Below are 18,305 nucleotides of genomic sequence, written 5' to 3' on the forward strand. Positions count from 1 at the left end.
TCTTATCTTTTCTATGTCACTGTATGCTATGGTCTAGATTTATTTGATTTTAACTTCAGGACTTCCATGGAATTCTTAAGTAATCATGTTTTAAGTGCCTAAAAACTCATTCTGTGGTACTTTTTCAAACTACCTTGTTTGTATTTTATAGATTATAATACATTCTGCATACTGCAATATATTAATTGAAGTGCTTTTTAAAAAATGTTCTGAGTTCACAACTCTGTTGTTTTAATTTTTCTGTTTTCCTTTGTCTTTCTCTTTCATAATGGCGATTTTCCTGGTTTCCTATTGATTCTTCACTTTACATATGCCCACATACATGAAAGAAGAACTGGTCGTTACATGATCTTCTTCTGCTTTTAGCAAGTGAGGTATCTCCCAGTCCTCTCTCCTATGTGGAAATTATAAGTGGTTGTGCTGGGTAGGCAGGGCCAGGAATGCCAAATATCAGGTTTTATTTCAGGGTGAGTAGGCCAGTAGCTGCCTTTTCTGAGTGATAGAATGTGGCTCTGAATGCCAGAATGAGAATCGTTTTTACTCTCTGCTGCCAACATTAAAGCTTCCATTTCCTCCCTACTATTTATGCAATGAATTCAGAGAAGACTTTGGGGGTATTTGGTTTCTGGTTTTGTTTAATGGCAGATGTCTTTGCCTGCTCTCAATGTGTGTGAATGAGAGAAGGAAATGTGTGTGGTGACTGAACTGTACCATATTTAGAATGTTACTCCCATTTTCAGCCCTTATTCTCACTTCTGCCTTCAGCCATGCTCCCAACTAACTCTTCTGGAGCTTCTTCACTATATTTTTTAGGCAACAGTTTGGGATGATATTATTAGTCCAATCATTACTATTTATTTTCCAAGAAAACTGTTGAAATTTCATTTCCTTTTCTCACCTTCTCCACTACCATGCCTGCCATAAATGCATGCATATAAACACACATCTTTAGTCTTATTTTTTCCTTGGTCTTTCTACTTCCATATTTTTATTTTAGTAGTGTCTGAGAAAGAATAATAGGCAAATTATATGCCAAATGCACCATCTTGAACAGTAACCCAAGAATAACTCCCTATTTTCCAACCATCTATTTTGCCATCTGGGTTGAAACACATTGCAGAATCCTGCCTAGCTGATTGTCCCTTGGTCACATGACTACCTCTACAACGTTCTTTTTTAAAGGGAACTGGAATTACTTCGAGGATAGTGGAAGGAGCTTACATTTCTTTAGTTATTTGGTACTCTTAACAAATTCATTTTATTCATTAAGGAAGAGGAGAGAAATGGCAGTTGGGGAAGTGACCGATAGTAGTAATCTAACTTTTTTCCTTCCCAATATCACTTACTAAAAACGTTAGGGAAGCTTATTTTAGAATTGAATCTTTTATTAATCAGTATCCCCCAGAGGTTGTGTCAGCTCCAGGTAAGGCAGCCAGGTAAGGCAACAGAACTGGGGTGCAGCAAAGAGAGTATTTTAAGAAGCAGTGTTGCAAGACGGGGTAGGGAGCAAGAAGAGGGGATATGGATTGAGAAGAGGTACGACAAGAGAGGCCTAGAAACTGAGACAGTGGGACATTGGTGAACAGAGACCTAATGGACATACATACTGAGGGAGGTAATAGTAGACTGATGGACTGGAAATGGCTCTGGACCTTGTCAACCCATTCTAACAACCCACGAGGTGACAAGGCTGAGAATGAGAGGCTAACATGCTAAGTATGATGGAATATAGAGATGAAAAGAGCCAAAAACACAAGATAACTTTGTTGAGCCACTGAAAATATATTAGAAGTGCTTCTAACTTGAGATTTTTGGTTTTTGAGACAATTCTGAGATAATCAAGGCACTTTTAGTCAAGTGATCTAGCTATACGCACACATACACAATTTTACATGTATGGTTCTTATTTGGCATAGTTTTGCAAACTATTTCACCCAACTGCACGACTTGGACATATTCCCATGTCAAGCAACACAGACTAATGTCATACTTTTATAATGCCTATGAAGCCTATTAAGTATTCCACTTTAGAGATGTGCTATAATTTATTTAATCAATCCCCTATTAAAGTTTTTTGTCATAATACATTCTTAAGAACAATGAGTTTTAATTGGCTTCCCAGCCACCATAAATTCCAGCTCATCCTATTTAATATTGCCAAGTTAATCTTACAATCCCATCTTATAACTGCCAAATACTGATGGCTTACAGCACTAATTCCTAAATTCGAAGTTGAATCTCCTTACAACCTAGTTCCTAATTTTAACTTTATTGTCACTACCTCCTAGTAAGAATCTTCCATTATAGACCAACAGGTTACCCATTATTCTAGAATGTACCTGCAGTCTGTTCCTTTGTGTTCATGGCATACTTTCTGGACAGTCTTCCTTCTCTTCATTAGGGATCTTGCCATCAGACTGTCTTTCCATTTATATTTTGGAAAACCCCAAGGGCACTACAAAGAGGCAAAGAGAGTTCTTAGAGTTCAATGAGGTATATTTCCTTCTGGGCCAGAGCTGTCTAATAGAAATATGATGCAAGCCACCTATGTAATTAAAAATTTTAAGTAGTCATATTAAAAAAGTAAAAATAAACATGTGAAGTTACTTTTAATATATCGACCCAATATGTAACAAATATTACTATTTTAACACATACTTGACATGTGTTAATTTTTTGCACTGTCTTCAAAATCTGGTGTGAAATTATTGCATGTCTCAATTTAGACCAACTACATTTCAAGTGTAAATGGCCATATTTAGTTAATGGCTAAATTAGCTGGACGGGGCACTTCTAGACACAGTCTATTTTCAATCTCCTTCTTTTCCCTCACACCTCTGAACTATGATGAGAGCGATCTGTTGTGTGAATTCCCTGCACTTATTTACCTCTCATTATCATGTGGCCTCCCTGAATTATTTACCTTTTGATGCACTCGTCTTGCTTCATAAGCAAACTAGTAAATTTTTTTAAGGCTGGGACCCTGGACTGACTGAATCTCAAGGTTGGAAATAACTTCAACAAAACTATCAACTAATTCTTCTCCTGATTATTTGCCTCCTCTGCACCTAATTCCTATTCAGTAAACCTTCAGAATCCACTTAAAAGTCAATTACAGTGGTCCAGGCGACAACTTCTTTAATGCTAGAAGGGGATCTTGTCAGGATCTCAAATGTTTCCTTCAAGTTTGCATCTGTTGGGACCATATGAAACAAAGTTGCATCACATGAGAAGTCTTTACATAGTCCCATGGAGAATAGTCCCAGTAGCTTTCTCTCTTCTATGAGAACCCTTCCAAATTTGATCTCATACGACTTAACTTGCCGTTGTTTTGAGTTGCTCTTCTCTGAAATAATTCCAGCCTGTTTTGGGTCTTCTTAAAGTGCTCACTCTAGAACTGAGCACAGTACCCCAGATGTGGTCAACCCAGTGAAGAGTACAGCAGATAGATCAGTGCTGGCTGGCTGCCTCTATAAAAGACCGTTCTACTAGGTGTGAAGACAAATGCCCGTGAAAAAGGGAAATGCAAGAGAAACAGGGGACCACAATACATGATTAGTTCATACCATTTTGGCACGGCTGGCTTTTAGCCAAGAGCTCTACCCTCACGCACCACACACACACACACAGTTCTCGGGGTAGGTTAATTCTTCATGTCGTCTTCCTGACTTTTCAGTTGAGCCAGGGAATCTTCCGGCTTTTTTGTTTTTTTGCTGGGCGTCTTCCGACCAAAGGGCAGAGATAACTTGAGGGAACTCGACTGAGAGTCCAGAAATTTTAAGGAAAGCGAAGCTTGAGACCCGGGAACTGTGCCAACGTGTCCGGCAGGTCAGGAGCTCTGGCAGGAGACTTCAATTACCCAGTTTTTCATACTCGTAGCGCTTCTGTCCTTTTTCCTTTAATAGAGACTATTTCTTCCTCGTCTTCACCTCATGGAGAAGGTGGGGGAGAAGCTGCAGTCGTAACTGTGAGGCAACTCTCAGGGGGTGAGCTGGGGGCAGGCGGCCTGGCTCTGCCGGTACACCCACCACACGCGCGAGTCCCAGGAGCGCGGGGCACGTCCTCCCCGGCGCACGCGGGCCGGGGGCGGGGCGGGGCCGACGTGCTGACGTTAGTGCCGCGGCGGGCGGGTGACGTGGAGGCCCGCGCCTGCCCCGCCCACCCCTCCGCGCCGGGTCGGTGACACGGGCCGGCGGCCGGGTGGTCCTCACGCCGGTACGCTGTGACCGGGAGCGGCCCTCGCAAGCCTGGCGTGGGCTGCGGACGTCGGTGCTGCGAAGCGGCTGCCCGGGGGCATCTGCAGCCCTGCCCTCCGCTCCCCGCCCGGCTTGGGAAGTAAAAATAAAAACGAAAGAGAGGGAGGCGCGGAGGCGGGAGCTGAGCGAGTGATGGGGAGCGCGTGAGCCGGGCCCGAGGTGAGGAGGCGGAGGTGGCGGAAGGGACGCCGCGGCCCAGGGAAGGCGGCGGGCGGCGGGCACTGCCGGACGGTTCTTGGCTCGGCCCCGAGGCCGGCCACGGGCTGTCATCGCTGCCGGAGCCTGGAGACTGCCGTGGTTTCCGACAGCCCCGTCCCCCTCTTGGAATTTGTAGGTGGGGGTGTAGGTGGGGGTGGGGATCGCAAGACGGACCCGAGCCCCACACCGCCCAGCTGTTAGGCCACGTCGTGATAACCCGATGTGGTCATTTTTCTTTTCCCTGCGTGGGTAATTTGTTTTCAGTAGTTTTTTTCCGTTGCAAAGTCTCGGTAACTTTTTCGTTTTTTGGGGGAGAGAAATCTGCTTCCTTGTATTTTTTGCCCCCATGCTGGAAAGTAAATAGACTGGATAGGGAGTTGACCTGGTGAAGTGTGGGTGAATTCAGCAACCGGGGAGTCTAGACTGTTCTCTTGAAATAAGTAAATTGTGCGTGCGTGTGTGTGTGTGTGTGTGTGTGTGTGTGTGTGTGTGTTTCAGATAGGCTTCTTAAAATTAACTTGTTGAATGCAGTGTGTTCATGTGTTTTGATATTCTTTGGTTTAAAAGAAGCAAAAATTTAGCGGTAGCCAAAAGTTTCACATGAATATTGTCTATCGTATGTGCAGTTCAAACTAGAAATTATATTTTCTGTCTGTATTTCCCTGAGTAAGGTTGGTTTGAATAGCTGATAACTTCACCATCAGATTTCATGTTTCTGAGACTGAGATCATTTTTCTGAATTCCAAAGAGTTCCCAAAAGTTACTACTCTGGATCGTGTTCCTGTTCGTGTATCTTTATCTTAAATGATGGTTATAATAATAGTCTTGAATGAGAAAAATGCTCCTTAGATGCCAGCTAAATGTAGGCTAAGTAATCTTATTTGAAAGAATTAATTTTCCATGGCTTATCCTTCTTGATCTCTGCTAAACAGTTTTCTTTTATTATTTCATTCATTAATGTCTTTGTATGTGCCAGGCACTGTGCTAGGCCTAAGAAATAAGGGAGAGAAAATGTCTGTGCTTGTGAACTTGTATAGTCCAGGACTCTTTATAGAGAATCTTGAGTAGTGTTCCTCTTAAAGGTCATGGATCTCTCGTTGACCAAAGCAAGGCTTTTTGCAGGAATAAGTTATGGTCAGTTGATATGTAACTGGCATCAAAAGAGGAGCGGATTATTTTACTTGAACAGCATGATTTTATTTTGCCTTCGATCAAAAATATTGGGTACATTCCAGTGTTTTGCCAGTTAAAAGAGTAATTTTTTCTTTTTGTAAAGTTGGGTTAAATACAAAGTTCACAACTAGAAAACAGTTTCTAGCAAGGGAAAAAAAAAAGCTTTAGTTTTCTAGTCTTTATATTGGTCTGAATGATCTCTTAGTGTTAATAACTTGTAATTCATAAGATTTCTGTGCACAAAGTGTATTCATCAGGAACATGTATGGTACTTTTTGACTGTAGTAAATTTTTTGCCCCATAGTATGTTCCATGGGGAGATAGCACAGTTTGTTCAATGCAAAATATGTCTTGATATAATACACCAGTTTTCAGCTTTGAGAAGATACGTACCTGAAATTGAAATTTTAGCAAACACAGACATGTATGTGCAAAAGTGCATAATTACTATGGAGGTGAGAGTAAGATACCTAATTTATAATTTAGTAACCATGAGAAGGCAGCATTATGTGTCTGTCTCCTACATTATGCTATGAAGTTTATTAAAGTAGGAAGTAGATGTTATTCTTCTATCATTTACCTAGTAAAATACCTAGCACATCGTAGATGGACCCTATACAGGTGTTCGTTCATTCAACATGTACCATTTAAGTCCTTCATTTTGACTGTGGATGAGCAAGTATGTTAGTGTATGTTTCAATTTCCTTTTTTTTTTACTATCCATGGTAATGATAGTCTGTATTACAGGCTACCTTATTTCTGAAACTCCGCCTCTAAACTCTGTGATTCAGAGAATTCAGTTCAATCCATGTTTGAGTATTGTGAGATAATCAGATTATTCAACCAGAAAGGGGCATAAACTCATTTTGAAACCCTGTTTATTTTATTGATCAGAAATTTGATGCCCAGAGAAGTTAGCTGATTTTCTGCTGTCAAACAAAAAATGGCATCTGAACTCAGTTCTCTTTATTTGTACTCTCCTTCTTCCTACTGTATCATTTTGCTCCTTCTCATTGTTATTTGAATAGACTCTTGGGGACCTTTGTGAATTAAGAGAGTCCCATTTTATCTTCCTGGTTTTGGAGTTTTGGGTTGGTCTTCCTCCACTTCCATGATTCATTCTTCAGAGAGAATTAGGAATTGCATTCTTATCAAAGATTTGAACTGACATGGAAAATTAGGGTGGAATTTAGAAGAGATGGGTAATTTAAAAGCCTAGTAATACTTAAGAAATTCACAGGTAATAGTAAGCATTCTCAGGATAAGTTTTAATAAGATACTTTCTGAGAAATATTTATATTTGAAGAAGAGAAAGTTCATGCTTGTTATTTCATGACTATTTACATTTTAAACCATAGGAATTCAAGAGCCTCTTAATTTTGGATATTTTAGTCTATTAAACCAGAACTTCAAAAGAAGAAAGGTAATTTATCTCAGGACTGTGGAGTAGTCAGTGAGGCAGTTGTTTTCCAGCATTTTCAGAGATTTGCTAGGTCATTTTGAAATCATGTGAGTGAGTAGTAAGTTACTCAGTTGTGTGTAGCTAAGAAACATGCCATGTGAATCTAATAAAGGAAAATATACTCCATTCCAGGAGAGGAGGTTCTTGCTTATTGATGAGACAGTTTGTCTTTTTTTTTTTATTTCTTTACTTTCCTGAATAAAATACCCAACAGGCTAATCAGATGGAAGAATATATAAATGTTTAATTTTACTCTAAAGCATGAATAGAAATAAATATACTTTCATCTTGATTTAAGAAACTTAGTGCACATTATTGAACTAGAACACATTTACTTACTTATTTATTTATTTAGAACACATATTTATTGAGTTCCATGGCACAGGCCACGAATGGTGCAAGGTATCATAGAAAAGCAAAACATAGATTACTGCTGAGGTCCGGGATTACCGCTGAGATGCTGACCTGGTGAGTCCGTTCAGCGAATTGCCTTGAGGCAAGGAAAGAAGTTAAGTTTGTCACTGAAACTTAAGTTTTTTTAAAGGAGTGAGAAAGTTGGTATTCTAAGTCACTGATTTTGGCCAACAGTTTGGAAGAAATGAGTTGTTAGGGTGTTTGAAAAGTAACTGATTTAACTCCTGTTTTCCAGAGCTCTTCTCTTTGTATTTATTAGAAACAGAACACTGGAAGAATATTGCTGAAATTTTCAGTCCAGTGGACATTTTACCGCCTTCCTTGACAGCACTGGCACAGCTGACCTTACTCCTTTCTCAAAACTGTCCCCTTGGGTTCAGAGACACCACACTTCTGGGTTTTTCTCTGGCCTTTTTTGGCCTCCTAATGTTCAGAATTTCCTCTTTTGACCTTTTCTCCCTATCTATTCCTTAAAGCTCCTGTTCCTCCACCTTCTGCTGTTTTTTCTACTTAATCTATACACAATCCTTGGGTGATCTTTATGTATTCCCATAGTATTCCTGATCATTTGCAAATTTATGTCCTGAAATCAGACCTCTCTCCTGAATTCCACACCTGAATATTTAGTCCCTAGTGACCACACTGCTTGACTGTATATAGACATCTCAAACTTACCTCGTTTGAGATTGAACTCATGATATTACTTGCCTCTCCACAAAAATCCCCTTTTTGCCCTATTTCAGTGAATTATACCATCAGTCTGGACTATATATGTGGAAATCAGCCGCGGACTTTGCCCCCTTTCCTACACAAAACAATCAGAATTAAGCAGATAGATTAGAGATTAGACTTAATCACTAGAATTCGTCCACTTTTCTCTAAACCGTTACCATGACTTCAGTTCAGGAACCCGTGATCTCTTCCCCCCCCCATCTGGGCTGCTGCAGCAGCCTCCTAGTGTCCCTCTGCTTCTGGTCTTGCCTTCCTGTGGTCCATTCCCTTCACTGCAGTCATAGTAATCCTTATTAAACACAGATCAAGTCAGAACTCTTTCGGAGATACTATTTGAATAAATAAATAGTAAAAAAATTCTGAACAACATAACTTAAAAAGCCCTTCATGCCCTGCCTCCTGCCTGTTTCTCCAGCTCCCAACTCTTGTCACATTACTCCTTGACCACTACACTCCTGTCATCTTTTCAGTTCATTGAGTATGAAATGTTCTCACCTCTCAGCTGGAATATGGTGCCCTCTGTAGCTGGCTAACTCTTCATTCTTGAACTCTTGATATAAAGAGCTGCTTCTCCTTCTTGAGTTCCTTTCTTACTAGGCTAGGAGCACCTGCTTTGTATTCTGATAACACTAAATATTTATTGCCTCTCTTTTATAGTACACTTATTTTGTATTGATATAGCTTGTTTAATTGGCTTGTTTCCCCACCGGACTGTGAGCTTCCCAGCGCCAGGTATCAGATTGATTTTGCTCACCATATTCTGTGCAGCCTAAAGTCTAATATACAGTAGAAAAACTAGTTTAGAAATATCAGTTAAGTGTGAAAACTATTGCTACATTCTTCTGTTATTTTCCTTCTGAGCCCAGTCCTGCCCTAGGTTGTCTAGCAACTGTGGACTTTACTTTTTACTATTGCTTTTTCTTTTCTGCTTTATTAGCTTGAGATTTAGAAAATGCTTACCCAAATATTATTTTTAGAATTAAATGCCTGTATATGTAAATTCTTGAGTTCTTTGAGGAGATTGCATCATGAGTTGAATAAATCACATTAGATTTTTATTACTTTTGTGTTGGAGAAAACTTGCTAGTCCTTCTGAAGGACTGAATTAAAGTAATCAAATAAACTGACCTGTGAAAATAAAGTTTTGAGGTCTTGAAATAAAGATAATATAAACATTTTGTTTTAAAAAGAGAGGATTCCAGACTTGTAAATATTGCCCTCTTTTTTGTAGCAGCTTTGGCCTTCCTTTATCCTCCTGTTAGTCCACCTGTCCAGTCATCATACAGATACTCATTGACACCTGACTGTGACTCTGGAAACTGCAGTGAACAGAGCAAAGGCCCTGCCCTCTTGGGGCTCATACTGCATTGGATGAAGCTGACAACAAACACAGAAAATGGGTCATGTAGTAAGTGCCACGAAGTAAGCTGAGTTGGATGCAATAGAAGGATGAAGAAAGGGGTGCTATTTTAGACAGACTGGTCAGGGAAATCTCTAATAAAGAGACATTTGAATAAAGATTTGAAGGAAGTGAAGAAGCTTCCTATATAGCATGTGGGTCCCGCAGAGGGCTCTGCGTGGTTGGTTATGTCACGGGAAGGAAGGCCGATGTCGCTGTCCCAAGATGGGTGAGGAGGAGAGTTAGGAAGATCAAATCAGCAGGAGAAAGCCAGGTTCTTGGGTGCTTTGGAAGTTTATTTAGAGGTATGGGAAACCTTTGGGGGGTTTTGAGGAGAGGAGAGCCACAGTGTACTTATTTTGGGAAAGAATCACTCTTGTTTATGTGTAGAAACTAGATTGTTAGGGAGTGTGATATAATGAGTTATAAGAAATACATAATTGGTCATTTTATGACCAATTATGTATTTCCCAGGTATTTGGTTTTCTTCCACAGTCCCTGAAAACATTGCTGTCTGAAAGGTGAAATGGGTGTTTTGTCATGTTAAGAGACTTTTGGACCCCCACCCACTCAGGCGGGGGAGGGCAGGGGGCGCAGCTGGAGGTTGTATCCCCCCAATGGCCAATAATTTAGTCAATCATGACTCTGAGAAGAGCTTTTTGTTGGCAGTGTCTCTGCTCTGCTCGGCCTGTTCTGTTCGGTTGGGTTCTGCCTCTTGGTTGAAGAGAGATTCTATGCTTTGGGGAACCAGAACACCTCTGCGTGCCACCGAGCCAGGCCCCAAACTCCATGAAGATAGAAGCTCTTTTATTTGGGACCTTGCCCTAAGTCTCTCTTCATCTGACTTAACTTGTATCCTTTATTAAACTAGCAAATGTGTTTTCTTGAGTTCTATGAGCTGCTTTAGCAATCTAATGGAACCTAAGGGGGAGGCTGTGGGAACCTACAATCTGTAGCAGGTAGGTCAGAAGCACAGATAATGGCCTGAGGCTTGAGACAGGCATCTAGGGTTGGGGGTGGAGGACTTGTAGGACAGAGCCCTTAACCTGGGAATCTCGTGCCATCTTGAGGCACATAGCATCAGAATTGATTTGAGTTCTCCAGCACCCTGCTGGTGTTCGAGAATTGCTTTGTGTAAGTATGTGTGGGAAGACCCCTTCCAACATATTTACACACACTGGAATCGGGTCTGGGTGCCCGAATGAAGTTATACTATTACTTCTGCTGTGTATAATATTGTTAATGTTATATATGTGTGTGTGTGTGTGTAGGGAAAAAACACACTGTTGCATTTGGTGTGGGACGAGTGGAAATAACATATGGTATCAGATGTGATAAGGAGAAAGGGTGAAAACAATGAAACTAGATAGGCTATTGCAGTAATCCAGGAAAGATGATAATGGCGAGAAGAGGTCAAGATTCTAGATATATTTTGAAGGTAGAGTTGGGAGAATTTCCTAATGACTTGAATCGTGTAAAGCATAACTCCGAAGTGTTTTTGGCATAAGCAACAGGCAGAATGGAGTTTGGTTTATTAAAGTGAGATAGACCACAAGAGGTTTGCAGTGGAAAGTGAGTTTTGACAGACGGGACATTTTTAAGTTTGATCTACCTGTTAGACTTGCAAGTAGAGATGTGGCAGAGGCAGCGGGTACACAAATCTGGAATACAGCTGAGATATGCAGGATGGAGATAAGAATTTGGAATTAATATATTAATGATACTTAAAGCCTTGAGACTGAACAGGATTCCTCAGGGAATGAGTATAGCTAGAGAAGGGTTCTGATCTCTGATACTAGGGGCGCACCACTGTTTAAAGGATAGGAGGATGAGCAGGAACCAACAGGAGAGTAAAGTGCCAGTACTGTAGGAGAAAACCCAAGAGATTTTGTGTCCTAGATACCAAGTGAAGCAACTATATGCTGAAGTCCCAAGAACTGACAAGAATCAATGGTGAAGTTATTTGTGACCTTTAACAACTCTTTTGGTGGACCAGTGGAGGTCAGAACCTGATTGGAGGAGAGTTTTTGTTACAGTTAGGAAGCAGAAAAGTGGGGTGTTAATTGAATAGGGTTGTGGAATCAGCAGTGGGTTTTAAATACGGCAGCCACTACTAGAAAGCATATTTTTAGACTTTGAAAATGATCCAATGTAAAAGAAAATGTTACTAATATGGGCAGAGGGGGCAGTTTCACTCCAGCAGCTTTATCACTGTATCCCCACTGAATAAAGTTTTCATGAATGAATTAGTGGATGAATGGATAAAACTATTTTCACTAGATGGAGTATATATATATTTTTTATCAGTGCTTAATTAAAAGTGGAATAAAGAACACTGATTTACATCGTCTTTTTCAGATGGTTATGAGAATTGACTAGGTTTCAGCCCCCCTTGGTTACATTACCATCTTGTTTACTATTTCACGCTGGTGAACCTGGTGTTTCAGTTTTTCAAGTCTTTGCAGCTGCCCTTGTAAATCGTCTGTTAAAGTGTGTCACCACTAATCTTTTACTTTGTGCTTATTTTTCCCACTTAAACTTTAAAAAAGTTGGTACATATTTGGTGTACCAACTTGAACATTTTGAGACCTCTTAAGTCAAGGCAAATAGTTCATAAGAAGTTACAGTATTTGTCAGAAGAGTGAAGGAAGACAGATTTTAATGTTCAGAGTAGACTTGCCAAATAAATACAAATAAAATATAGGATGCAGATTTAAATTTGAATTTTAGGTAAATAACAAATACTTTTTTTTTTTTTTTAGTTTAAGCATGTCCTATATATTCCATGAATTTAACTCTGCATTTTATGTTTTTATCTGCTAAATCTGGCAATTATAATTTAGGGAAAAGGTTTCTGTGATTCTTAGTCTGAGAATAGGAACAGGAAGGTAGACCAGCAGAGTCTCTTGAAAATGTAATCCTGACTGATGATCAAAAAGGTGTAGGTATATCAAGAAGCTGATATTGCTGTGCCTGGTATTTTTTAAGAAAAGAGTATGAATTGAACATGGAGAGAGTTACATGGACCAAGGACAGCTGAAAGAAAAGAGAATGTGTGACAATTGGGATACATACCCTTGAAGAAACATTAAGATTAGCAAAAAATAGTTTTTAAGCTGTATTCATGTCTGTTTCCTGGACCAAGTGCTAGGATGTTAAAAAGAAGAAAATAGGTTTATTTAATTACTTAATCTGCTAAGGAGAATGGAGAATGGATTTTGGATTAGAAATGGCAGAACTGATTTGGGGTAAATGGAGCTGAAGCACATTTTAGGGTTGGGTATATTAAAAGAGCACCCAGACGTGAAATGTTAGCTGTTTACTCTCTCATAAACCTGAGAATTTTCTGATAGTATTTTCAGAACCTGTGATTTACCAGACATTCATTTTGATGCTCTCACAACTATTAGCTCTCTTATTAGCCTTCTGTGTGTATTTAAAACTTAATCAAAACTTTAATTATGAAACATTTCAAGAATATGTGAAATATCAGAAAATAATGTAACAAACACTGATGTACTCTCCATGTAGATTTAACAAATACTCATTTCTGCCTTGTTTCAGATCTTTTTCTTTTAAAAATACTATTTTTCCTGTTGTCATTTCTCTCCTCTCCTCTTCAATCTGCTACTTTGATGTTGGTGTATATAGTTCCTGTACATATAACTTTACATATTTCTGTGTGCAGGATATAAACTGAGGCATAACAAGGGGGTTGATGGGAAGATGTGGGACTGATTAGTTTGGTGAAAAGAAGACTTGGAGTAGCATGACAGGAGTCAATGCTATTTAAAGTCATTCGTATGAAAAAGAGTGTTTAAATTTGTCTGTAAAGTACACTTACTGTCATAAGACAGTACAGACTTTTTAAAAATACTTTTAAGTTCAGAAAGCAATATCCACTACTTAGTAGTCAATTATTTTATTGTCTGTGTGTACATGGAAGTTTTTATAAAACATTAAAAGACATCATTGTCCAACATATACAGATGTTATTTTTATTCAGTCAGCAAATATGATTTTCTAATATCTTCACTCTAAAACTTGTTAACTAACAGTCTTTAGAGAAATGACAACATTACTATTTAAACATTTAAGGTCACAATCTCTAATTTTTAAAATATCAGAAAAAATGAATTTTTAAAATATGTGTCAAATGTTTTGATGCTTTTTGAAGCATCGTGTTTCTTTTCAGTAATTAATTAATTTTTTAAATGTAGGAGGTGTCTTTGACAAAAGCTGGTTTTCCTCTCAATTGTAGTGTATATAATTTGTGGGTACGAACTGGCTTAGAATTTAGAATATCAGAAAGAATGAGAAATATGGTCCTTAGCCTTTCAAACATCCTTTCAGTTTAGGAAGCTATGAGTAGCAGAGGATAGAGTCTAATAGGGAAGTGACAGTTAAGCTCAGAACAAGACACAGAGAAAACATTCTTGTGGACAATATTTATTAGGTCACATTTCTGAATGAAATAATGGGAGGGAGACCTAGACTCAATATACGTAAGTAATTAGTTGGGGGAGGTAAACTAGAGAATATGAACCTCATCTACATTTTGCTTGTAGGAAACCGTTATGTATATAAACCCTTTTGATTTATGTAAAAACTGCATATGTATTTAATTAGCTTTGCTTGACTCTCTCTGTCCTCGGTGCTCCAAGTATGTTTCCTAATTTGATTGGAAACTATTCAAGAACAGTTGCTTCTTGCTTAAGAATTTGTTAGGATCTAAAGTGAACTTGGGTAGAAATCATGAATAGTTAAAATTGCTTTTAAAAATCCCTTAGTTGGACACAAGGTTGACAAAACCTACTATTTCTTAGTATGTCCTCTGCAGTCATGTTTTTCCTCCAGACTTAGAGCATATCATAGTGTCTTCAGAGGAGCCAGGTGAAAAAGTTGGCTTGTGTTTAATGGCCATGTTGTAAATTTTTAAATAGGGGAACATAGTTTCAAACATTGGAATCATGAAGTACAGCACGATACTCACAGTTTGCCTAATGATCGAAACAACAACGTATTCATGTTGCTCATGCCCCATTCACTCTGGAGCAGGTAGTGAGTACATGAAATAGCAGGTACTTTTGTTTCTGTCTGCCTGTACCTTTTATATGGCCTATTGTGTTTGAGTGATTCATGTAGTTAATGTGCCTATGATGTGACTATGCCACATTAACTAATGGATGGCAGTAAGATACAGTACAAGGAAGGAATAAAAGATAAAAATTCTTTTATAGGATTTGCCATGAAAAATAACTCCCTTTTGCAATGACATGTTGGAGATAAATATATGTAACCTGTTCATGAAGTCTTATGTTTTCTGAATTCTGATCCTGGCAGTGCTCTGTTATGAGTTTATTTTTTAAGATAGTGAAGTAAAATACAAATATTCTGGTTTTTCAAGGTATGGTTTGTGGACATATAATTCTAAGTATTAAAATCTTAAATTCTAGATTTTATTCTCTTTACAACCTATTCCAACATTCCAGTATTTTTATCCCTTCCCTATGTTGTATCATTTTTACTGCTTGCCTTTTTTTCCCCCTAATAATTCCCTAGTAACCATTATTGCCAACAACTAATGCTGACTTTATACTCATTAAGACATAAGCTTGGTTGTTCTGGAGATTTTGGTATTTATTTATATTGAAAAATGCAATAGCTGTATTTCCATAAAGTTATTATCTAGCAGTCAGAACCCTTATCAAATTTAGAACACAATTTTGGAATATGAAGAATACGTCTTACAATTTTTTTATGTGGTACTTCGTAATAATGTATACTAGAATTTTAGCCACTGAGTATTAATCAATATCACTTCACAAAGGGAAATGTATTACTGTCAGATTTCTTTCTTCCCTATTTGAATGTTAAAAAGATGAGTTAATTTCTTCAAGGCCTTTTCTTTTTATCTGCACACCTAATCAAAACTAAAGATTCATTCAGATAATCATAGGTGGGTACTTCTGGCAACAAAAATTGGCTTTTAGGGTTTCAACCTTTTAGAAATTGTATTTGTCCTCAGAACAATAGTCTGAGTGTCAATATTTATCATTTAAGGACTTTTTCATTATTTCATTTATCATTTGGTAGGCCATACTAAATGTGGAATAAGAATTACTGAGGTAACAATTGCTGTGTAGGCCAGTTAGTATCTAAGTAGTCTTATAGGCCACAAATTTTAACCATGAACACTCTGATGTATCTTTAAGACCTTCTCATTGAACATCTTTTCCTTTTGTTTGAACCTCAAATCCAGCACTTAGTCACTCTCATAATTTAGGCTCCCTTGTCTTCCTAGTATCTCTGTAAAGACTTTATAAAACCTTAATCCTGGATCATACCAACCTTTGTTCCTTTGCCAGACTGTTGCCACTCTATAATTTATAGTTTCCAGTATAAGCTGAGCATTCATTGCTATCTGAAACATCCTTCTATGGTTTGTTCAATTTCCTGTTTTATTGTTGGTAGTAAGGTCAGACTTTTGCCTTTGTCCTCAAAAATTCCATCTCATCATCTTTTACTAGTGTAAGTATATCTCAAAGGAAGTAGGAGTCTTTTTTGTCTGATCTGATATTTTTAATATTGCCATAGCTACTTTTGATTGTTATGTACAGGAGGATCCTATTCCATTCCTTAGCTTTCAACCTTTTTCTGTCCTGTTTTGGATGTACCTCTAGTGTTTGATTGCTGTTTAGTATTCAATCTTTTTTCTCTTTGTCCTGCTTACTCTGTACTTCGTCTAGTGACAGTAGACTGGGTCATTTCTTCAGATATCTTCCCTGCAGGTCACCACTTTTCTCTTCAGCTCTATCTAATCTACTGTTGAACCTATCCATTGGCTGTTTTTAAATTTAGCAAGTGTATATTTTTATTTCTAAAAGTTATATTTTCAAGTTTGCCTGGTCATTTTTTTACTTTATTATTCATTATTTAAATTTTTTAAAATTTTATTAAGCATTTATTTTATATATAATTGTAATGTAAGAGTCAAAGATTTTTCCAAGTATTAAACTTTGTGAAAACTACAAGGATTTATAAACAATCAAGGAGAGGAGAAGCAGGAAGTGGTCTGAGACATCCTAAATGGGCCCTGTAGTTCTTCCTTTCTCATGTTGGGCACATGCTGTGTGGCCCAGAATAATCAGTGGGGTCTCTTCGATGAGGTTTGTGTGTCGTTTCACAGTGGAGGAAGGTCTGGGGTATAAAACATCTCTATTTTAGACTTCGCGTGGGCTGGGATTTCATAAGCTCTGCAGTATTGACTTGCTGGGCTAGGCTAGATCATTCTTTGTGGTATGGAGACTGTCCTGTGCAGTACAGGGTGTTTAGCAGTATCACTGGCCTCTACCCACCAAAAGCCCTTCTACTTGTGGCAACTCAAAATGTCCCAAGATATCGCCAAATGTCCCTTGGGGGGCAAAGTCATCCCTGTTTAAGAACTGCTCTAGAGGCTTGTGTGGTTTATGTGACATTCTCCAGGGAGCCATGCTGTATAAACCTGTAGATAATGGTTTTGTTGTATTCAGCAATCGCAAACCATTAACCCTCTACAGTATTCCAGAGAGTAGGACTTCGCTCATCATCAGTAGTACTAGTTTATTTGTCAGAAGGTCAGTTGTTTAGATGTCATCATGTAAACAAGGAGACTAACTAGATCAGGTCATCTGAATCCTTTCTTTCCCTGGGAGTTGTCCCCTTCCCCAGCGACTTTCATTCTCTCGTCTTTTGCTCTTCTGTCTCCCTGATACCATCTTGTGCTCTGATAGACAGTAACTGGGTAGCTGCCCTGTCTTAGATTGAGTGGCCAAGAAAGGTTCCATCTTAGGAGGTACCTTCTAAGCCAAGAACTGAGTGTCAAGGAGTCAGGATATCATGAAAAAGTTTAAAGCATAGGAAACCACTAATGCAAATGCATTAAGGTAGAAACATGCTCAATATTTCAAGAAGAGAAAAAGCCAACGAGACTGAAAACAAGGGATAATGTGAGATGAACTCATCTTAAAAAAAAAAAAATGTGGAGAAAAGATGGGCAAGTGTTTTTATCCATCTCAGCATTATTGGCATTAGTAATACAGTACTTGCAGCCTGTACTTGAGTATCTGTACAACTCATTTTGAAGGAATGTTATAGTATTTCCCACAAATAAGTGGCTTTTTGTTTCATTTTCCTTTTTCCAACCATAGCCACTGCATTATTAAAAAACTTCAGGGATAAAAATACATCAGGAGAATTTTTCAATATTGGTAGCAGTTGCTTTTTAACTAATTGGTTTCTTTCTTCTTTTGTACAGGTCAGTTTGTTGTTTGATTACCTCTCCCACCTCCTCCAAACAGATAAATATCATCTTGTTTTGTTTCCGTTTCAAGTTTCTCACTGTATGGATCACTGATTGAAAAACAGATGGCTTTACCTCGTCTCACAGGAGCCTTGCGCTCCTTTTCAAATGTCACCAAGCAAGATAATTATAATGAAGAGGTGGCTGATTTAAAGGTAAACACAGAATATGAGAAAACATTTGACCTTTTTTTTCTAAGTTTGTGTGCTTAGAATGGTAAGTTTTATCTTATTTGGTGTTTTACGGAGAAGAGGAATGGGCATACTGATGTTTCCTATGGGAATGCTTATCTTAAGCACCTATGACCATATTGTCAAAGGTAATTATCAG

General features: G+C 38.5%; 1 protein-coding gene across 4 annotated transcripts in view; it reads left to right on the forward strand.

Annotated features, from left to right (window-relative positions):
- The first annotated feature begins 4,138 nt into the window (after positions 1-4,138).
- Positions 4,139-18,305, forward strand: part of ASCC3 (activating signal cointegrator 1 complex subunit 3) — a 285,280-nt gene continuing 271,113 nt past the window's right edge. For 2 of the 4 annotated variants that reach the window (XM_073220914.1, XM_073220916.1), the window contains exons 1-2: positions 4,139-4,414; positions 17,999-18,130. In XM_073220914.1, the coding sequence (XP_073077015.1) occupies positions 18,041-18,130 (90 nt within the window). In that variant the 5' untranslated portion in view covers positions 4,139-4,414; positions 17,999-18,040. Of the gene's footprint in view, positions 4,416-17,980; positions 18,131-18,305 lie in introns of those variants that run through there. The other 2 variants (XM_073220915.1, XM_037012231.2) reach the window with 2 other exon arrangements.

The sequence above is a fragment of the Manis javanica genome, chromosome 13 (assembly GCF_040802235.1).
Source record: "Manis javanica isolate MJ-LG chromosome 13, MJ_LKY, whole genome shotgun sequence".
NCBI classification, from domain to species: Eukaryota; Metazoa; Chordata; class Mammalia; order Pholidota; family Manidae; genus Manis; species Manis javanica.